Genomic DNA, 23549 nt, shown 5'->3' on the forward strand with positions numbered 1-23549 from the left:
GACACCCGTACAGAGGCCCCGGCTTCAAACCTGCAAGAGATGACATGAGAGGGATTTTAAAATTGAATGAGTTTGGTTTTTTTTTTTTTTAATTACTGAGATTATATTTTTACTGTATAGCTAGATGTACTAAAGTACATACTTTATTGGTTGGCTGGTGTTTTAACGCCATGCCATCTTCGCTAGCTATTTTCATTTATGAGTAACAACTGAAATAGTATAAAAGATCAATTTAAAAAAAAATCTATATATGGTTTTTAATGTTTAATTTAGATAAAAACTCTAAAATGGATTCAGGGCTGACACTGTTAAATATTACTTTTGCTGAGCAATATATTATCATATTTACGCCATAATAATAAGATTTAACAATACATTTAATTATACATATATACAAAAAAAACCTATTATTTGTATATATTATAAATATAAATTATATATATATATACACACACATTATATATATATATATATATATAATGTGTGTATACACATATATAGATATTTTACAAAGTGATAAATAAATAATTCAAATTAATATTTGATTTTTTTGTATCTATTTCTTTTCCAGGAGAAACTTATTTATATATATTTTTTTATATTTTTTTAATGAAGGCCCATGATTTTGTTTCATTTGTTAGTTTCATTTGTATCATTTCATTGAAGGAAATAAAAATGATTTACACTGAAGGAGTAGTTACCGAAAAATAAATAACAAATTAAACACACACACACACACACACAGGCAATTATTCTTCTTTCAATAAATATACATGGGGACAAATTCAATATCTTGTATATACTGGTCATTTCTATTTTCAAAATAAAATCAATGATTAGATATTTCATTTATAATTAGATTCATAATGTAGGCCTAATTTGTTATGGATTCATTCATTCCATTCAATTTACCACTTTTTGGAAATATATGAATTCAGTATGAGTAATATCAATTCCTAAAAGAACTTAAACTAGCACAGTTTAATAAAATATATTTAAGAGATACATCCACAACACACAACATTCAGATTTAAGTTATCAAAGTAACAATAACTCAAGTAACTACAGCATATTGGTGCAAGCTATCATTTTACCATGGTATTTTTTTGTTAGGGTTGCAAAAAAGCTGGAAAACTTCCAGTAAATTTCAGAAACGTTCCAGAAATTTTGGAAACTTTCCAGGATTTTTTGGAATATTCCAGGGATTTTTGAAAAGTTTCCTGGAAATTTTCCACCCTTTTGCAACTCTATTTTTTGTACACATTAAAGGTAGAAACGTTAAAAAAAAAAGGTTCATTGTACCTGTAATATGTGTATATTTTAAAATAAACTGCTTAATAATCAATTAATAAATTAAAAAAATGAATAAAACAATAATATTTAATAGATGAATCAGCTTTTTGCCTTTAACAAGTTACCTAGTTCTTTCAACAGGTCTGTGTTTAACCGTCCTGGACGCTCTCGCTCCTCCACCGAGAAGCCGAACGATGGGACTCTGTGGTAGAGCTTGAATGCTTTAACCACAAACTGTTTGTCCTGGATGAGGTGGTAACACTCTGTGTGCGGGTCCAGCTGTACGGTTCTGCCGGGCCGCTCCTGTGGGTGGAGCGTATCGCTGCTGGCGGTCAGCGCAGGACTGAGACGCCCCTCCGCGGGACACTGCTCATCCGACGGCTCCAGCTCGTGCACAGCATACGGGAAGAGCAGCTGGGAGCTGGACAGCTCTAACGCCACGCGCAGGAAGTGTCTTAACCCGCGCGGGCCGTAGATGTCCACGCAGGGAGGAGGCTGATCCGGCTGGGGGTTTGAGTTCAGGCTGATGGTGCACAGCAAACCAGGAAGACCGAAGAGATGATCACCATGGAGGTGAGATATGAACACTTTGGTGATTTTGCCTGAACAGGGAACATGGGAAGGTTGAAACTATGAGACTATATGTGTGTGTGTGTGTGTGTGTGCGTGTGCATATTATACTATTTTTTTTAAAGAAATTAAAACTTTTATTCAATAAGAATTATTTATTCAGTTTCAATTTTCTATTCACAAAAATATTAACATATCAACAGCAACTGTTTCCAACACTGATAATAATCAGAAATGTTTCTTATGCAACAGATCAGCATACGAGAATGATTTCTGAATGATCATGTGACACTGAAGACTGGAGTAATGATGCTGAAAATTCAGCTTTGATTACAGAAATATATTAGATATTAATATATATTAAAACAGAAAACAATTATTTTAAGTGGCAATAATATTTCCCAATATTACTTTATAGAGGGCTTTTTTTTCTCAAATGTGATTTTCAATATATACCGTGATTTATAATGCAGTATTTTCTTTACATCAACATTCATTCTAAATTAAATAAGAGATAATACAATAACTTCATATCAGCATACATTTAAAAATCTGTTAAAATAGTGTTGTTTCATACGAGCATAAATTCAAATTGGAATCAGTTAAAAAAATAATAAAGTATTTTTAGAGTAGCTTAAATTAAAGAAATCAATACAAATATGATATCATATATATTTTAAAGACACTAATTAAAAGGTAATACAACAAATACTAACAATAAATCTTAAACAATGGATTTTTATAGCAGTAGTGATTTTTTTTTCACCTTTGCAGTATTTAAGACATTAGTGAAGGATGTGATTATTGTCATGAAAAGTAACAATTAAAACACACACACACACACACACACACACACACACACACACACACACACACACACACACACACACACACCCTAAAGGGGCCTAAAGTATTTCTCATAAGCAAAAAATAATGTCCTATTTGTTCTACAGATTCATGAGATTCAGCCAGTAGAGGACGAGCATGCAACATGTAAACACAACACGAAACACTGATCAAGATACATCCAGCAGAGCTACAAGTGAACTAGCGCGAGCTCAGACATCCAGCAGAGCTGCATCAGTGACAGTGACTCACTCGCTTTAAGAGAACTCCTCATGAGCTGAGTCTGTGTTCCCTCTCCGCAGTCAAACAGCCAGCTTTCCCCTTCAGTCCTCAACACCAGCGCAGACGCGCCGCGACTGGGAGACGGATACGCGGAGCCGGTCCCGAGGAACGTGAGGTCCATGGACATGGTGCTGTTTTGCGTGCATGTGACGACTAACAACGTTAAGTCTGTTAAAATACACCGGCACCGTCTCACGCGCTCGATCAACATCCGGGGCACGAGTACGACGCGGACGCGCACAATTACGACTGTTGCGTACTGCTCAAGATGAATGTTTAAAAATACTGCTACATGGGGTCGAGTTATGATTTTAAAAATAAAATAAATTAAAAAAATTATTATTATTATTAAATTTTTTGTTACAAATGTGACTGCTATTATGTCTGGTTCTGGTCAAGTAAATTAAGGTTTATTTTCCGGGACACTAGAGGTCAGCATAACATCACACACTAATCTAATAATATCTGTAGGTCACAGTTTAATCAGATCAGAATATTCAAGGCAACGTTTGCATATTAATATTAATTTAAAAGTAAATCAGTAAAAAATGTATATCAGCATACATTTAAAAATGAGTTAATGAGTCAGTTTTTTCATATAAATTCATTTTAACCTGTAAAAATATTATAAAACAGATATTATAAAACAGTCAGTAAAATAATAATGACTATATTATTGGTGTTTGTTTTTTAATTTGCTGACATAAAAATTTACTTGTATTTATTTTTTACAGATTAAAATGAATTTATATGAAAAAAAATATATATATTTTTTTAATTTATTTGCAAGGCATCTCTTCTTTTTTTTAGTTTTACATAATTCAACGTTAGCATTTAAAAGTAAAATTATACACACACACACACAAACACACACACACACACACATATATATATTATATATATATTTATTATGTGCATATTTTTTATAATCAGTAAAAGTATGTCTTAGTATATGCTATTTTTGCATTCTACTATGTATATTTTTTACATAAATTGTATATTAATTTTAATACACAAATAAGTAAAATAAAAATATGTATTATATATTTTACTGTTTTAAATATTTCCTTGTGTAAAATAAAAAAAAAAAAAAAAAAAAAAAAAAAGCATATTACCTTATTTTGACAGACAAAAAAATCGGATAATAGTAACAATTTTTTTGACAGAATCCCCAAAGCAGCTCTTATTTATATTAATGCATAATTCCCAGATGATATGTTAGTTTACTTCAATTAGCTGGAATTTTTTAACTATAACATATTTAAAATAATACTTAACCTCCTGAGACCCAGATGATTTTTTATTTATTTTTTTTTTTTTATTTTTTTTTTTTGAATTTTGTTTTTTTTTTTGTGTGTGTGTTTCTTTGTTTTTAGTATTTTTTCATGTCATTTAATTGTTTAGAGCATAAAAAAATACCAATATTAAAAAATGATATTTTATTCATGTTATGCCAATTTAATAAATAAATAAAAAGATATGAATGAACATGAATAGGCAAAAACAATAAATTATCAATACATTTTTAGGTTTCAGGATTTTTGTTTTATTCCAAACTTTATATAAAGATGATTCTCGACTATGCTATGAAAGATATAACAGGATAATTTGATTTTGCTTCATGCATGTGTAAAACAGACATAAGAGGGCTTTCCCATAATATACAATGTATCTGTATACTGTATCTAATTTGCATATTAATGTATTCTTGGGGCAACATGTGATGAAAAGTGTAATAATTGGCAAGATTTTCATAATAATATCTAATATTTCATAGGAATATTAAAATTTAATTTCCTTCTCCATTCATTTGTTGAGTCTCCCAAAATGCATCATAAACATGCTGTTTCGATTATTTATTTTATTTTCCTTTGATTTTAGTTTACGAATTTTATTTTAATGAGTTGGTTTTTTATGATAGTTAAAAATTATTATGGTTTTTATGTTAGAGTGTTCAATTTTATCATAATTGATGTCAGTCATATTTAAAGATCAAGGAGAGGGAGTGGTATCTCTGAAAAGCCCTGAATGTGCTCTGTACAGAAACTCAGAGAAACTCGCTAAAATATAATGTCCTCTACTGAGGAAAAAAGGTCTCGGGAGGTTAAATTACTTCAAAATGAGGGCAGAAAACAGACTAACAGTGATCCAAGCACAAATGTTTATTCTGCACTTGCAACAGCGCACACAGGGTTTTGAGAGGCTTTTAGTGTTCAGACACTAAACTTAATGAATAATGTTGTAATGTGTTGTTCTTGTGATCTATGACTTCTGCATTTACAATCACCAATAAAATATCTAACATATGATGTGCGACGACTAGCCTATATAAAAATACATAAGCAGGTCAACAGGTGCAAGCTGCACTGAGATTTTAATATTTTATAATTTACTGCTGTTGCATGAAACCTACACAGCTGTGATGATGATGATATCAGATCTCTAATTAACACAACATTCTTCTCTTTTTTCACATTATCTGAACTCAAATCAACACTTCAAGCCCATATTTTGATTTATTTGGGAAGCAGCTGTGCAATAAGTCGGATAACATACACTCAGCCGGTCATTTTTCAAAATAAACCCCTTTAAGGAGAAACAAGATGACCACGTTAAGGTTTATTTTGTTACAATGACATGCATTTTTTTTTATAATTATATAAAAAGCATGTTCATATCCTAAGCATGTAAATATTTGCTGGTAAATGCCCTAAAAACTTAGCCTGACTTCGTCATACTGGGCGGGGTTCGGGCTGGCACCCAGGCTACTAAAAACTCACAGTCACAGCTACAAATATACGCCATAATGCAATGACTGTAATATTGTGCAATATACTATATAATATAGAACTCTGCTAGTCCTCCACGTCCTGTACTTCCTCCTCCTCTTGGAAACAAATGGATCTTTATGAACTGAATGGCTGTTACAGACACAACAAGAAACCAACACAAAGATGAACAAATGAAGTGCAATTTCATTTTAGAAAAGGTTTCATTGCACACAGCATATAAAAACGACTGAGAGGAGTGACAAGGCACGCTACTGAACTCTACACAGGAGGAAATACTGTAAGGGTGCAAAAAAGAAAATATATATATATATATATGTATATATATATTTTGCATAAAGAAAATGAAGCTTACTTAGAATCATTCAGATATTTTGCATTGTGAAATCATTTTCAATTTTTACTACCAAATTCTCATAAGCACAATGGACCTGGACATTTTACTTTTGAGTTTAATTTTTAATTCTTTTTAGTCTCAATGGTTTCTTATTACATTCTCATTTCTGTAATGTTGTGAAGAAGTGAAAAGGTGTTACACAAATGAGAGGAAACATCTAAATACTACTGTGCATAAATGTAGATAAAATATTTCACAGTGCATTTTAGGAAAAATGTGCTTAATTGTGATGGAAATAATTAAAACAGGCTTCATTTTCTTTGTGCAAAATATCATTTAGTATTTATTTTGATTCTGTAGTGAAATGTTTCCTGGACATGTACAGGATAAAGATATGGTAAAATTCATCCATAAACTGAAATTGCGATTTAAACAAAGGGTGAGAAATATGAATAAATACTAGAAGTTGCAAAAAAGGAGTGTCTAAAACAGAAGAATGAAAACTCCCTTCAGACTTCCTAGTTTTTGTTCTGTTTCTCTCTATCTGGTGTTTTCTCAGGTGTTCGTCGTCTAGTCTACTACAGGGCTGTGAGAAACCCCGGGCCAGTCGTATATCTCGGGCAGAAACGAATCGTAGTTGATGTTCCACACAACTGATCTGATGTACGCTTCCTTATCCACAGGCTCTGGGTATCGAAACGCCATTCCCTTTGAATACACGTACTCCACCACCTGTGCACAAAACACACAGCGTCTTAGCAAGGGCTTCTGACAGAAAACAAGTGGCATTTGTGTCCCATATCAGGATTTATGCAAGTTTTATGAAGGTAAATCTAAGACTTTTTAAAGACCAATTAAAGAAAATTGTCAAAGCTTGAAAAATACAACTTCCAACCAATTTCCATTTCTTTTCAGAAGAAAACAGGATTTAATTTGTGAAAGGGCGATCAAGACCCTTTTACAAGCTTTATAAACCCTGCTTTATATATATGGTGCACGATACTGGCATAAAAAAAAACATTACTATATATATACAGTACAGACCAAAAGTTTGGAAACATTACTTTTTTTAATGCTTTTGAAAGAAGTCTCTTCTGCTCATCAAGCCTGCATTTATTTGATCAAAAATACAGAAAAAACAGTAATATTGTGAAATATTATTACAACTTAAAATAATAGTTTTCAGCCTTCAGTGTCACATGTAACATCCAGTCTATCACATGATCATTTAGAAATCATTCTAATATTCTGATTTATTATGAGTGTTGGAAACAGTTCTGCTGTCTAATATATTTGATGAATAAAAGGTTAAAGAGAACTGCATTTATTAAAAAAAAAAAAAAACATTCTAATAATATATATTCTAATAATATATTTTCTTTACTATCACTTTTTATCAATTTAACACATCCTTGTTGAATAAGAGTATTGATTTTATTTAAAAAAAAAGAAAGAAAAAAATTACTGACCCCAAATTACTGACCAGTAGTGTATATTGTTATTACAAAATATTTATATTTTAAAAACATAGCTTCTTTTTTTTTTTTTTTTTTTTTTTTTACTTTTTATTCATCAAAGTATCCTAAAAAAGTATCACATGTTCTGAAAAAATATTAATTCCAACTTTGATAATGAATCATCATATTAGAATGATTTCTAAAGGATCATGTGATAATGATCCTAAAAATTCAGCTTTGCATCACAGAAATAAATGATAATTTAAAGTATAATAATTTTAAATACAATTATTTTAAATTGTAATAATATATCACAATATTACATTTTTTTTCTGTATTTTTGATCAAATAAATGCAGGCTTGATGAGCAGAAGAAACTTCTTTCAAAAACATTAAAAAATAGTAATGTTTCCAAACTTTTGACCTGTACTGTATATATATATGTACTATGTATATATATATATATATATATATATATATTATATATATATATATTATATATAATATATATATATATAATTTGTTTTTTGTTTTTTTTTAATTTTACATAATTTTTTTATTTATTTTTTTTGCTGTATATATTGAAAATCAGGGATTTTTTTATCAGATGCTTGTATATCTTGGGGGGAAAAACATTTAGAGTTACTATGGTTGTTTTTTTTGAGTGCATCTGAAAATCAGGGATTTTTTTATCAGATGCTTATATATATATATATATAATATATATATATATATATATATATATATATATATATATATATATATATATATATGAGTGAAATCTTTTTAGGGCTGAATGATTTTGGGAAAAACCATCTCAAAGTTGCCTCATTTCCACTGTTTTATACCAATTCAATATGGCTATAAAATAATTATCATGATTTTATTGTGATTATGAAATAAAAAAATATTAAATGTGAAATATGTTGTTGTAAAACTGCAAAATGTTGTAAAAATAGTCAGAAATGTTTTCTTTTTTACTATAAAATGATAATAATTCTAATATATACATCTTAATTTCTTTATTTTCAAGCTGTAAACCATCAAGGTTTTATTTTGACGGGTTGTCTGCAAACAAAAATATGTTCTGCTGGTTTCAGAGCGAAGCTCAGCATTGTATGTTCTTCATGTTGCCTTCATGTGCCATCAGAAATTTCCATTCTGAAGTTGTAATTACAAGTTTGTTGCAATCAAGTAAAAAAAAAAAAGAAAATAAAAAATAAAAAATAAATCATCCCCATTCATGATTTCTTGGGGAAATCTTTTTAAAGCCAAATTGTATTGAAGATATTTAGTCAATATCCAAAAGATTTTGAATAAAATGTAGCATCCTATTCATCGTAACCATTCAGCTTGCTGATGATTCCGAAAAATTTGGTCAAATAAATGCTATTTTGGTTGTGTACAATACAAACAAAATGCATCAAATGTTTTTTTTTTAATAAAGTACATAAATATACATGACTGTAATGACAAGAGAAAGCAATGTAGATGTTGTGGGAAAAGCAAATGAAACATAACAGTACTATGCCGCTCGTGTCTGATTTGAATCATGTGTGTAAATGCTGAGCTTCACTCTGAAGTAAAGCAAATCTTTATTTAACCCAATCGCAGTCTGTGCGATTTGACATACTGTGACACACCGTGTCCTAAAACACACACACAGTCTGACCTTGATGGCCATCTGCAGTGACACCTCTCTGATGTTGGACAGGGGTGGATACAGTCGGCCCTGACTCAGCTCTTCATCTGTCAGCTGATCCACCAGCGTCTACAAAACAAACACTGTTTTAACAAGTTACAATATCAAATATTAACAAAAACAGCAATTACAACTTCTGCTTTTTACACACAGGCCACACAGGGCTAATAACTTATGAAAAATAACTCTAGAGATGCTAAATATATGCACTACATTACAGATTCATGATGTTTTTGCTTAAAATGTTGTCTTTATGATTTATTCAAACATGTTATTATGACAGCCACCATGTAAAGGTTTATATATCAACAATGAATTGAAGAAAAATCATAATTGTGTCATAAAAACTTAGTAAAAATGATATTAAAGCTTTTTTTTAAGTGCAATTTAAGTGTTTTATTTTAATAATAAAAAAACTAATACTACATATTTAAATTAATTTGATAGATTGAATGAACTTACAGTTTTCAGACTAAATTAAAACTTAAATTTAGGTAAAACAACTGTTTTGGTTCAAATTAATTTCAGTCCATCAATTAAAATGAATAATAAAATTGATTGATTAATTTGATAGCTACAAAAATTCCTGAAAACTAACATCTGTTGTGGTGAGACGAGACAATATTCAATACTGTACAATAAAATTAACTATACTATAATAATGAACTATACCATAATTGAATCCTTTTGAATTTAAAAATAATGCACATAAAAAAAAAAGTATAATCTGGTCTACAGTGTGGTTCAGGATTGTGCATTTACCTTTGCGGCCTCAAGGAAGACCGTATCACTGATGTGTCGCACTCCACTGAGTATAACAGCCAGAGCTACACCTGAAATCACAACCTACAGCTCAACACTCAGTTTTAAACCATCTGTTCATAAGCATCTTTACATGCTTCTTAGATATTAGCAGCTTTAAAATGTGTATGCGTTTAGAGCTAACCATTAAAACATCCATCACTATATGACTGTAATTAGTGCATGTTAATACCTGGGAATATATAAGCGTTGTTGCCCTGTCCTGGGGTCAGTATTCTGCCATCTTCTAGTGACACCGGGGCAAACGGACTGCCACTGGCAAACAAACACCTTCCCTGAAACAGAACCGTCTTCACTTATATTCACATACTACTATTCTTATGGTATGACAATCCATATACACATCAGATCCGTGTAAGACTACAGGTGTAATGTATGTTATCTGTGTACATCTGAGAGTATTAATGCTGTTATTACTGTAACACTGTAGTGATTCAAGCAAAAGCCACATTGGGACTTTTTCATGCTGAATTTACAAAAATTAAGTTTTGGCTCATCCGATCAGATTTTAAAGCTATTTGATATACAAATTTCTAAAGCCACTAATTAATCAACATGAACAAAACTTTTGTTGTACACAATCTACTACATACCTTATGTCTTTTTGCTGTAAAATCGTTCTGATTTTTATAAAGTATACATAAGAATAACTTTTGTATCGTAAGTAATATTTCATGATAAATACTGGACCAAAACAACTTAGGTTTACTTGATTATCTATACAGTAAAAAAAAAAAAAAAAAAAATCTAGAAAAAATAATCATGTTCTACTGTGATTATCAAATATGATCGATTATCAGGCTTTTGATTTGTTCATCTCTCAATCTGAATTATATTGCATCCTATATTTACACTGTTATAAAGATTTATATTACAAGCTATCAGGATTTCATCCTGCTTTTACTAAATTAATATCAGCAACTGGAGCAAATTGTATATTTTTTGGCCTCTGAATAAAACTGAGGTGTTTTTCCTTCCATATTCTCACTATCTCATACTATATGAGCCATAAAAGCCTGATGTATCAAATATGATTTGCAATAAAACAACACATATGCAATGTTTTTTTTCTGGCTATTATTTTAATCTGGCTTTGCAGGGTTAATGCATGAATGATATTTAACCTGTGTGAGGCTGTAGGCGTCTTCAGCTGTACACTCTGCCTTGGCAGTCGGGTTGCTGAGGGCGAAGATAATCGGACGCTCGTTCAAGCTGCCCATTGCTCTGATGACATCATGAGTGAAGAGCCGGCCAGCACCTGACACACCTGATGACATTGAGAAAGAGGTCAAAATAGCATATGCACATATTAATACAGAATTTAGGGGTTATATGTGACCCTGGACCACAAAACCAGTCTTAAGTGTCAATTTTTCGAAATTGAGATTTATACACAATCTAAAAGCTGAATAAATAAGCTGTTGTTAGGATAGGACAATATTTCTCAGAGATACAACTATTTGAAAATCTGGAATCTGAGGGTGCAAAAAAATCTAAATATTGAGGAAATTGCCTTTAAAGTTGTCTAAATGATGTTCTTAGCAATGCATATTACTAATCAAAAATTAAGTTGATATATTTACGGTAGGAAATTTACAAAATATCTTCATGAAACATGATCTTTACTTAATATCCTAATAATTTTTGGCATAAAAGAAAAATGTATAATTTTGACCCATACAATGTATTTTTGGCTATTGCTACAAATATACCCCAGCGACTTAAGACTGCTTTTGTGCTCCAGGGTCACATATATGATGCATTCAGCTATATGCATAAACTATATGCATCAATAAAACAATGACAACCTATGTTTACTTGCATACACAATTCTTTAAGGTACAGCAACAAAAGGAGGCTAATTAATTCAAATGGTCATGAAAAACGAAATGACAACTGTTTTAGTGCAATCCTTGACTAACACAGAGGGAGCAGCTCATCTTACCAATGATCGCCGTGGGCTTAATAACATTGACAGCGTCTAAGAAGCTTTTCACATCCCCGGGATCAGGGTGAATAAAACCCTCCTGATTACTATCTGTCTCATAAGCTCTGCCCTGGAAAACAGAGAAATCACACTGGATTACTGGCCTGCAGTTGTGAGTCTCAAAGCATGTGAAAGAAGAACAAGTTGGTAAATGACACAGATTCTCAATTCCTGTTTAGAGTGTTTAGAGGAGACTTTGCATGTGAACTCAGATAGTGAGTCAGCTAAGCTTAGTAAAATACTGTGATTGCATTTCGAGGAAAACAAACAACCTCAGTGGTAGTACTCATTTTTATTTCAGTATTATTTATATATTATTATATTGTTTATATTTTCAGTTTTAAATTTTAATTCAAGTACATTTTTTGTCATTTTACACTTTTTTATTTCTTTCTTTCTATTTAGGTTTAATTGATCTTTATTTCAGTTTTAGTTTCCGGTTAGTATTTTTAGTTTAAACTTAAACTTTAACATTTCAGTTACTTATTTCGGTTTAGGTATGGTAAGGTAAGGTTAGGCAAGTTATTTTTTTCTTTCTTTTTTAAATTTTTTATAAAGAAATAAAATGCAATTAAAATGAAAGTGCTCCTATTATGCCATTTTTAAGGTTCCTAATATTGTTTCGAGAGTCTCCTACAATAGGTTTACATGCATGCAAGGTCAAAAATTAGTTTGAAGCAGTTCTAAGATTGAGTCTCTCTAACCCCCTCCTTTTCGTGAGCCTACTCTGCTCTGATTGGTCAGATGGTCCAGTCTGTTGTGATTGGTCTACCACGTACAACCCATGTCAGAAACGATACGCCCATTGACATAGTTCCATACTTTAAACACTCGATAGAAAATATAAACATCTTTTATTTATCATACTTACAGGTTGTGATTCAGTGGAGCCAGCTGGTCCAAATAAACTGAGAACTGATTCATCTTTCCAAAGCAAGCGTTTTGTGAATCCCGCGTTGAACTCCCCGAGATTAGAGAAGCAGTAGTCAGTAAAATAGCGTGTTTGAGGGCGGGGTCAAGTTGTACGCGGCCGGCCAATATAGAACAAAGGTGGGAATTATGCAAATGTATTACCACATGATGTGTAGCAGTCACGGAAATGGGATTCGAATTACTAACGACTCGTTTAGGCTGTACAGAGTCGATTCTTTATTTTGGAAGATGATAACTTTATTTATCGCGCACTTTCAGCTTTACAACTTCGCAGATCGTTTACATTCACATACAGCCGCAGTACACACTGTATAAAAGGCAATATTCGAAATGGCAAAATAGGGGCACTTTAACATTTTACTTGTTTAAATGTTATTTTATTTACAATTATTATTATTATTTTATCATATTTTAAATTATTTTATATAAAATAACCAAAGTGTTTTAAAGAGTTTTAGCTATAGTTATGATCATTTTAACAGTAATTACAAAAATAATCCTGGTAGCACTGAGAAGTCTGATTAATTTTTAAGAGTCGGTTCATTTGATTCAATGAACTGGTTCAAAACCAGGATTCACTTATCATTGTTTATATTCCATTTTTGTAGTAAAATCCATTTTAATTAAAGCAAGCATCATTAGTGTTATAGCTCATAGTATTAGTGATTTTTAAAAACTCAATAATCAAAAGTATTAACGTTTGGCTTATAACTTGTCATGAGAAAAGTAGGGATGTGAATCTTCACTGGTTTCACGATTCGATTCAAATACAATTATGTCAATGATTCGATACATTTTCATATTAATTTTATATCAAATTTATTTAGTGCATTTTTATTAAATTACATAAGCAGGCTACTTTTTAAAATAATTACAAATTAATAATAAATGTTATGCTCACCCACCTTTACTAACAGACCATATTTGTCAAACATCCAGATTTTCTTTCTGGCTTCTGCCTGAGACATTCCTGACTCCATCATGGCCATGACGATCAGATTAGCGATTCCCAGAGCAGCCTAAAAAATACAAAATTCCATCTTAAATACACAGGTTACGTTAGTTTAATCTCATATCAAACCACACAGATTAAAAGACTGGGTTTGCATTAACGTGTCACGTGAGCTCACCTCTCCAGCCCCCAGAAACAGAACTTTATGTTCAGTTATTGGCTTCCCCAAAACACGCTGAGCTGCCAGTAAACCTGCCAGAGCTACTGATGCAGTGCCTGCGGACACACAAACACAACTACTGATGCACAGGAGACAAGCAAACATCTGAAAATAAATCAAACAAATATGCATTTCTTAAAGGAAATACCGGTGCTTGTAAGGCAAAGGAGGACCGATAACAATTCAGTATGAAAATATGACAAAGACATCATTAGTCTCATTTAGATTTTGAAAACAAAAAAAAACAAAAGCTGAAAAGTCTGATCATGCTTTCCTCAACAATATGCGTGGTTTGAGGAATAATTCATGTTTGGAGCACGTTAAACACTTAATGTTAGAAGTTTGTTTAAATCACCAAGTAACATAATAAACCAGCTCATTTGATTCAATGGTTAATCCTTGTGATTTGGAATTTGTTAAAACCACTAATACTATGATCAGTAGCACTAATGATGCTTGTTTTAATTAAAATGGATTTAACTACAAAAATGGAATGTAAACGATCATTCCTGGTTTTGAACCAGTTCACTGAATCAAATGAAATGATTCACTCAGATGAATCAGACTTCTCAGTGCTTCCAGTGTTATCATTAACTTAAAGTAAAAGTTATAAAAACATTTTGGCTAATTTAAATAAAGTTGAAATAAAATATAAATAATAGATTAAAAACTTTTTACTAAATGAACTAAACGAAAATTAGAAACTGAAATTTGAAAGTTTAAGTTGAAGCACTAAAATTACTAACTGGACTGAAACTGAAATAAAAATAAATGAAACTAAGTAATAGCAACTGTGGTTAGCAAACCCCATTAATAAGTCCAGTACTGGTACAAACCCTGGATGTCATCATTGAAGGTGCAGTACTTCTCACGGTATTTCTTCAGAAATCGAAAGGCATTGTGGTTCCCGAAGTCCTCAAATTGGATGAGGGTGTCCTGTCCGTACTTATCCACCACAGCCTCCATGAACTCATCTATGAGATCGTCGTAGCGCTGGGAACGGTCACGCCGCTGATACAGACCCATGTAGAACGGGTCCCTCAGTAACTTCTGCAGAAACACACAAAAACACAAACACACATAAAACAGATGCTTTCATACACCATCCGTAAGCAAACGTAATGTATGTTTGAACATTGAACACCCACTTCAGCAGGATTCTGGACTTAAGGAAAGCATTCAAATCTCCAGAATGAAACTGACAGTGAAAAGTCTCACCGTGATGGATATTCAATTCAAGTTTTTCAATTCAAGTTTATTTGTATAGCGCTTTTTACGATACAAATCATTGCAAAGCAACTTTACAGAAAATTAAGTTTCTACAATATTTAGTAGTAGCTTATCAGTGGTGACTGTCAGTTTATGTGTATACGGCAGAAATGTTCAGAAAAATCAATTAAAGACGTAAACAAACAGACGATTAACACTATTAACAGCAATTATGCAATCAAACTTATAGCAAAATGTGGTAGTTCTGTATAGTTATATAGTTAATATTCTTCTATATTTTAATATTTATATATGTAATAATTTTATATACATTTTATGTATATATAAAATGTTCTATATAAAATATAAACAAAAGTATATAGTATCACAACTTTAAATTACCTTTACATAAAAATGTATGTTAAATAGATCTTAAAAAATAAATAAAATTATACTAATAATATACAATTGTGATTGAATGTTAAATGTAAGTGATTATAATGTTTATTTATTTATAAAATGTATAGCTATATCCCATGGCTTTCTCATATACTAAATACTGTGTGATATATTATTAGTATAATTTTTTTTTAAAGATCTATTTAACATAAATTTTTATGTAAAGGTAATTTAAAGTTTTGATACTATATATATATATTGTTATTATTAAGGGTTAAATGTTAAATGAATATATACACATACACAGAGCTCTATACAGTAAACAAATCTCGCCACTCATGAATGGTTTAGAAATGAATGGTTACCAACCTCGTTATCCGTGCCTACATCAATGCAGACCGGCAGGCAACTCTCTGGCCGGATTCCAGCACAGGCCGTATAAAGACACAGCTTTCCTACAGGAATACCCATCCCATACACTCCCAGATCACCCAGACCCAGGATACGCTCACCGTCTGTCACCACAACAGCCTGTAAACACACACAGATGAACAATCCCTCGCTGTACTAACTCAAACTCTCGCAAGAAATCCAAGTAATATACGCACCACAGTCTAAAAGATGTCGTTCGCCAAAAAATCTCAATGCTGTCGTGTGTTTGGAACAGCATGAGGGTGAAACGACAAAACTTACTAATCAAAGAGTGTCATCAAACATGCACTTTAATAAAAACGAAAAGCAGCGGAATGCTGGAATGCTGAAATGCTCCAATACCTTGACACTGGTTTCTGGCCAATTATCCAATATGGAACGAATATGTCCTTGGTCCTTAATGGTGATAAACAGACCTCTGTGGAAAAAGAGACAAAAAGTTAATTCTCTCTGCCACACAAACCAGTGTTTTTGAGTAAATCTCCCCTATAATGACAATGACAACAACAAAAATAGTCCTAAATGTATACTAAACAAAACAATACTTTTCTGGCAAAATGTTTTTACTCCATTTCGAATGTGCATCTACTTTAAGCTACACATTGTTAAACCAGCAAACATCCTGACTGACTCAGTGTTGAAGGACTCAAATAGAAGAATTCAAACCGATAATTCATGAGTTTCTGAGTAGCACTGAATGATTTATTACAAGAACTGGCTCAAAGATTCATTTGTTCATTAATCAGGCTGGTCACACCATATTTGTTTTTGCATGCAGCCAGGGAAGACAAGTAATTTTTCAATTAAAATCTAGAAAATACTATTTTTATTCTTCAATTTCTTTTGCAGTTATGCTGTAAATCCTGAGCAAGTGGCTCTCAGTATCACCATCATATTTATTTGAGCACCTGGTAAGCAGTATTTCTAACTTGCAATATTTTTGCACATCTAAAAATGACTTCAACACAAGCTGAGAATAAGAGCAGGCTGGGCGTACAATCACAGCTGTGATCTACACAGAAAAGGTTCAATGTATCAAAGCTAAATGGGTCATTATTAATGAAGCATAGCTTACTTGGGTCGCCTGAAGATATGTCCATACTGAGTACATGCGAGACCAACAGTAGGTGTGTAGACGATGGGCATGAGAGCCTCGATGTCTTCCATCAGCACGCGGTAGAAGAGACGCTCGTTTCTTTCTTGAATCCCCATTAGATAGATGTACCTGTTCAAATGAACCCATACATGAATCTGCATTCAAAAAAATTTAACTTTTGTAATTGGACATGTTTTCAAACAGAAACAGAGTACGGAGTGTGAAATAATGTTGGGTTGCACTATTTAGCTACATAACTTTATCCATCAGGATCATGAAAAAAGCAGGTTATGATATAATTGGCTAAGATTTTTTTGAACCACACAACCTTTGTTGAAAAGTTTCTCTTATTTTTGCATAATATACACAGCAAACTTTGGGCATTTGGATATTAATTAGAACAGCTCTTATTCTCTGGAAAGGGTAGTGAAGTCAAGTGAATGAATGTACTTCTGCAGTGGGTCGGACATCTTCTTCAGGTTCTTCTGGAAGCGCATGGCCTGGGTGTCCTGAGTCTCGATCTTTGGAGGCAACAGACCATGAATGCCCAAAATCTGCCGTTCTTTCAGAGTGAAGGCCATTCCCTATGCATTCACAAATACACAATGAATGTTTACACTACATTTTTACTGCAGTAAAATAGAGGATTGCAAGTTGGGAGTGTTTGTCAAAGTCAAAAGAGCCCAAAACCGAGTCTCTAAGGCTTACTTTAAAATACAGAATGCCTAACAATGGTCAAATGAAAATGGTTTTTACCATTAAATATGGTTTTTACATTCAATGATCAAGGTTTTTTTTTTTTTTTTTCTGTTTAATATAATAATAATAATAATAATAATAATAATAGATCCAATCCAAATGTTTTTTTTTTTTTTTTTTTTAATTATTTTTTTTTTTTTTTTTTTATTATTATTATTGTTGTTGTTATTATGTAGTGCTATTTAATGTACAGAATAAAGTTACTTTTAAACTTATTCTATATCCATTTTTGGTTTGAAATTATTTTTATTATTTAATAATAATATTTAAAGAAATGTACAGATTATGGTTATTTTTAATATTTTTGTTTATAGTTAACATTAAGAACTACACGGTCTACAAACGGATCAAATTTCATCACTTGCTTGTTGCAACACCAAAGTTTCTTTAGGGTCACAGGCTTGTTCAAATCCCCAACCATAAGTATGAGCAATGCTAGTGATGCTTGCCTTAGCAAACGACACAGATTACAGACAAAGCCAGACACACAAAGACAGCTGCAGATGGTCTAATCTAATGCATCGTCTGTGCAGAGTGTCATGATAAATGGAGGGCAGAAAACACAATGAGTCACACAGAGAGAGACCCTGAAACACTGGCTATATGTGTGTTTGGAGGTGGGCTGGGGTCCTGCTCTGCTGTACATTAAAACCATGCATGAATCTTTGACCTGAGCTGCCACAAATGTAATGCATACATCCTATGTTAGAGGAGGAAATGTCTGCGGAGAGGAGATCAAACAAGAACAGCGACCAATGAGGGTCAGTGAGAGGGAAACACCCATCTATAACATACAGGAACTGCATTCACTTTACATTTCATACGCCTGGAGTGTGTGTACATGTGTGTTTGAGCATCTTTAACAGGGATGGTGGGTTACACGTCTGCTTAAAAAAATTATGTTAAATGCAAATAATAAAATGACGACAGACTACATTAAATACAATTGCAGCAAGGATAAACATAGATTGTCAACCACTATATGCTTTATGAGGTGAATTACTGGCTGCTGAGAACATGAAACCACCAGGCAGTTTAGTTTCCTTTTGTACAATAAACATTTCTGATTGTGTCTTGGGTCATCGCTTGATCTCCAAAGTAAAATAAGAGTCCTGAAGCAAAACCAGTGGTCTACAGCATGGAAATGAAGCACACACCCATGTTTTTGAGGATACGTGGCACATCTGCTGAGTCACTCCTCTAATGTTTTCCAGACAAAAGCATTAAGACCCTCAATACACACAGGGGCTGTGTTAGACTGTATACATCAGCACTGGGGAGTTCAGGAGTTTAAAAAGGTAGTGATGTAAGTGTTGTAGAATGATGTTACACTGTATTGTGCATGCAGTCTTACATTTATTTCAGTTTTGGATTTACTTGAGATGACTCTACTAAAACGTCCAGTTTAATTTAGTTTAGGTATACATTATATATCTAAATAAAATTGATATAGCAATACGGCTTAGTGTGATTATAAAATTATAAAGGCAGTGATTTAATTAAATAAATACATGCACTGCATGTTTCAGAGGAAAGCGTGGCACTGTGTTCATTTACATTTACAGCTCATGATACAAACATTAGCATAATTTTTACATCTTTTCTTGTTGACATCTTATTTCATGATAATCACAACATATATAATAATAATATTATATAATAATATATATACTAAGGCACCGAATCACTCAGGACACCTTAGCAACCACATAGAAACACCCTGGCAACCACCATAGAATTGTGGTGTCAAGTGTTACACGGGTCCCTTCTCTAATCTAACTAAATGTTGTTTATCACTCTGTTTTTTCATTAAGATTTATAAACTGGTGTGTTTTATGAGTTTTATTTAGTGTAAGTGTATGCGTTTGAGTTTAATGCTGTCTTTAAGACTGAGATCCTTGTTTTTGTGCCACTTGTATCATTTAAATGCTGCAAATTACAGATTAAAAGCAGGTTCTCCAACTCTTCAATAAATGATACTGGAAACCAGAAAGGACGGTGACTGAAAGAGACACTGAGAGAGAACTAGAAGGAAAGACAGACTGAATTTAGTCTCACCTTGTTGGTACGTGGGTTGAGCATGAGCGGTTTCCCCTTTTCTTTCGTGTGAACCCATCGGCACATGCTCACACACGGCCTCACACTCATGCTTAATCTGGACAGCATGGCTGCACTGATACCGACACACACCTGCAAAAGAAAAAAATAATACATGCCATTACACTTGCACTCAGACACAATAACAGATCACTTTCGATCAGTTGTGTCTGATAGAAGAGCTCTTATTTGCTGATTAGATTCAATTAGAATTATTATGGCTGATCTGTCAGCAGCACTTGATTCTCACACCACAACCCTGAGTGAGAACATTATGAGACACTGCTGTGCTGATAAACATTCATGCTAGAGACCTTCAGCACACAGATGGCACTGAAGAACATCTCTGTAGCCTTTGTAAATGCTGTGGTACTAAGGGGTGTGGGTTTGATTCCCAGGGAAAAACGTTAGCCTGAATGCACTGTAAGTCGCTTTGGATAAAAGCGTCTGTCTGCTAAATGCATAAATGTAATGTAAATGTAAGGCATAGAAACACATGCACGTGATCACTGAACACAAGACAATGACTGGCCCAATAAAGCAAGTGATAGTTCTCAGTAAAACAAAATTAGCATTTTTGTACGAGCTATTCCTTTAGGAATAAATCACATTACTTGTCTCAACACCATTAAAAAAAAATCAACTCCCTTCCCCCATGAGCTGACCTTACAGTGTGAGAGACACACAGTACACATTCAGTGCTCTTACACTCACAAGGAATCAGAATCTACTGTCAAAATCAGCTTTTCACAAACTGCGGTTTGTGAGTTGATGAAAATAATTAAATAATAAAAACGCAACATTCACACACATAATTAAAATAAATTACATTTTAAATTAAAATTTTAAATAAAAAAATCTAAATATGTACTAAAATATTGTATATAAAAATTTCAGAATATAAATAAATAATATTTCATTGGTTTACCTGCATGTCATGTGCCCATTAACTAGCATTAGAGAACTGTGAACATTAGGGATGCATCATGCACCGAAATGAAAATTCTGGGCGGAAGACAAATTAAATGAAACACTGGGCCGAATGCTGAATACCAAACACAGCGATAGACTGCATTGCATGTCTTCAATGGTTACTGTATGATGACTGAAATCGCAAAATGCCCTTACTGATCAATACCAATACTGATCTTTTTACAATGACAAAGGGATCACTCAAATAATGCAAACAAAAGCAGTGATGAATGGAAATTATAAAGCATTAAACACAATCATATTAAACATATGAAATTACCCTATGTCTAATATATCCATTTAAATAGAATGCGGATGTAATATCACTGAAGATTCAATCACATACTCAACTCTAAAACAACATAATCAGATGTGTGATGACTGCTGGTTGGTATGTCAGCATGTACTATATAAGCAGCTGAACATACTCATATCAGCACTGAAGTCGCCTACTTTGATTTACAAAGACGCAATAAAACTTTTACAAACATAAAACCACACCCTTACAACAAATAACCCAAGATCGCTCCTTATTGATTTATTATATTGTGTTCTTCTGGGTCATTAAAAAAAAGTCCAAGTACACAATGGTGGTGTGCATGCTGATGTCATTGTTATTGTTAGGTCGGGACTGTTTCATCCAGTGTGATTCACAGCAGACTCAATTCAAGAGCCTCGCTCGAGGGTGCAATGATGACAGTGCAGGGAGTTTCAGGGGTCACTCTAAACTGGGACATGTGCATTTAAAGAAACAGTTCACCCAAAACACGGAAACAGTATATTCCAAGATATTGTGAAGGTACTGAAGAACAGACCATTATCTGTCTATCAGATATCTACATCTATCAGATGTTTTTTTTTTTTTTTTTAAAGAACAGACCATTATCTGCAAGGCGGCAACCACTAACAATGTGATTCATGCATACATCTATCAGATTGTTTTTTTAAAAACAAGTTACCAAACTTACTACAGTTTATTATTACAGATTATTCACCATCAGGCTACAAATGCATCCAAGACACAGAAAGCATGCATTCTCTCTGTAAGGCTGTTCCTGCCATGGCCTTTGACCTTTAACAAGTGACACTGAAAGTTATTTTAGGGACCAAATGGGAAGTCACACCAGCTCTATCTAGCAGAATCTACAAGCTTCCAGTTACCAGTCTAGATCTCTCAGTACAACATCACAGAACACACACAAAATGGGAATTTGTAAATATAAATTAAGAGCATAACGCTGGTAGCATATGAATAGAGTTTGAAGTAAAGCGATTTTATTATAAAATATACAGATGCGTATAGATGAAATGTGATTAAATGTGAATTTGGGGTGTTTTCTTTTCACTAGTATGAAAGAAGACATGTTATGGAAGCAGAATAGCCCAAAATCTCCAAATTGACCAATGCCTGAAAAAACAAACAAACAATGCTTTTGCATGTACGTCAGATATTTAACCATTTAAACTCTGAAACCGTTAGTTAATGCAGCAAACCCAACGAGCCACAGGTGTAGAACCAAAATACTAATAATGTTAAACCACAAGGCCATCAGCTAACTAATTACACAATCATGTAAACACATTGTAGAACGTGATGCTGTGAATCTAACGTTAGTTGAGTGAAGTAATGACAGCTGCTGCTCAGCTAGGCTAACACAAAACGCTCAAAACACTTAATATATACACTCCAAAGCTGTCATAAAGGATATAACTGACGCCTTACCCTTTCCTTCAAACGTCTCAGAGTCAGTTGGTCACAATGATACGCGACTAAACATTTTATTTTGGATAAATTCACCGGTTTGGGGTCTGCGCGTCAAGCTGCGCTGAGTGACAAACAATCGCTAGCCTTCTCTGCACGAGACATTCTGCCCACACGCTGACAGCCAATCAGAAACGACCTCAAGTTTACCGTAAAGGTCTAACATAAAGCGCAGAACAAACAACAAAAACCGCCGACCACAGAAGCGGAAGGAAAATTATGAAATCACCGTAAGTTTCTTACACAAACCTCATCTCAGTCCTCCTCAGTTGAGTTTTTGCAAGACTTAAGCTAGCAGTATTGTTATAAAAGATTTTCTGTTTTTTTTTTTTTTTTTTTGAAATTATTTTTTATTTTTTTTACTTTTTAATCATCAAAAAATCCTGAAAAAAGTATCACAGGTTATAAAATAAATATTAAGTGTAATAATATTAATATTAACTGTTTTTATTATTTGTAATTTTTTATGATTGAATGATGATTTGACATTGAGGATCATGTTACAGTGATGGATTATTGAATTTTGGCTTTTTTATTATTTGTATTTGTATCACAGAAATAGATTCTTTTTTAAAGTAGAGTATACTAAAAAAGCATTATTTTAAATTGAAATATTACACAATATTTTACAGT

The 23549-nt window shown here is 32.7% G+C and overlaps 2 protein-coding genes across 3 annotated transcripts in view; both read right to left on the minus strand.

Annotated features, from left to right (window-relative positions):
* elac1 (elaC ribonuclease Z 1) overlaps positions 1-3223 on the minus strand; it is a 3742-nt gene extending 519 nt beyond the window's left edge. Inside the window, exons 1-3 of the mRNA XM_042751966.1 lie at positions 2962-3223; positions 1419-1895; positions 1-30 (exon numbers count right to left, since the gene is read on the minus strand). The exon at positions 1-30 is cut by the window's left edge and continues 519 nt beyond it. Coding sequence (XP_042607900.1) covers positions 1-30; positions 1419-1895; positions 2962-3202 — 748 coding nt within the window. The 5' untranslated portion in view covers positions 3203-3223. The remainder of the gene's footprint in view (positions 31-1418; positions 1896-2961) is intronic.
* A 2265-nt stretch (positions 3224-5488) lies between these two features.
* Positions 5489-23033, minus strand: me2 (malic enzyme 2, NAD(+)-dependent, mitochondrial). Of its 2 annotated transcripts, XR_006158440.1 has the most exons (16): positions 22878-23033; positions 20144-20275; positions 17777-17910; positions 17306-17455; positions 16573-16648; positions 16168-16329; positions 15027-15240; positions 14149-14246; positions 13924-14037; positions 12044-12155; positions 11223-11365; positions 10271-10373; positions 10039-10109; positions 9247-9345; positions 5768-6849; positions 5489-5708 (listed from the first exon to the last, which is right to left on the minus strand). XR_006158440.1 is itself a non-coding variant. In XM_042751979.1 (15 exons), exons 2-15 carry the CDS (start codon positions 20249-20251, stop codon positions 6688-6690), a joined length of 1746 nt encoding a protein of 581 aa, XP_042607913.1. In that variant the 5' UTR covers positions 20252-20275; positions 22878-23033; the 3' UTR covers positions 5489-6687. The 2 variants fall into 2 exon arrangements, 1 of the variants encoding a protein (XP_042607913.1); XM_042751979.1 differs by having other exon boundaries at positions 5489-6849.
* Positions 23034-23549: the final 516 nt, after the last annotated feature.

Source organism: Cyprinus carpio, chromosome A5, assembly GCF_018340385.1.
Source record: "Cyprinus carpio isolate SPL01 chromosome A5, ASM1834038v1, whole genome shotgun sequence".
Classification (NCBI taxonomy): domain Eukaryota; kingdom Metazoa; phylum Chordata; class Actinopteri; order Cypriniformes; family Cyprinidae; genus Cyprinus; species Cyprinus carpio.

What these genes read in the sequence shown, in the direction of transcription:
- me2 (XM_042751979.1), bottom strand. Translation starts at nt 20,251, where the DNA reads ATGCTGTCCAGATTAAGCATGAGTGTGAGGCCGTGTGTGAGCATGTGC. An exon ending in ACGCCTACAGCCTCACACAG is followed by an intron (nt 10,374 to 11,222) that starts GTTAAATATCAT and finishes GTTCTGTTTCAG; the next exon opens with GGAAGGTGTTTGTTTGCCAG. An exon ending in CACTGCAGATGGCCATCAAG is followed by an intron (nt 6,850 to 9,246) that starts GTCAGACTGTGT and finishes TTTTGTGCACAG; the next exon opens with GTGGTGGAGTACGTGTATTC.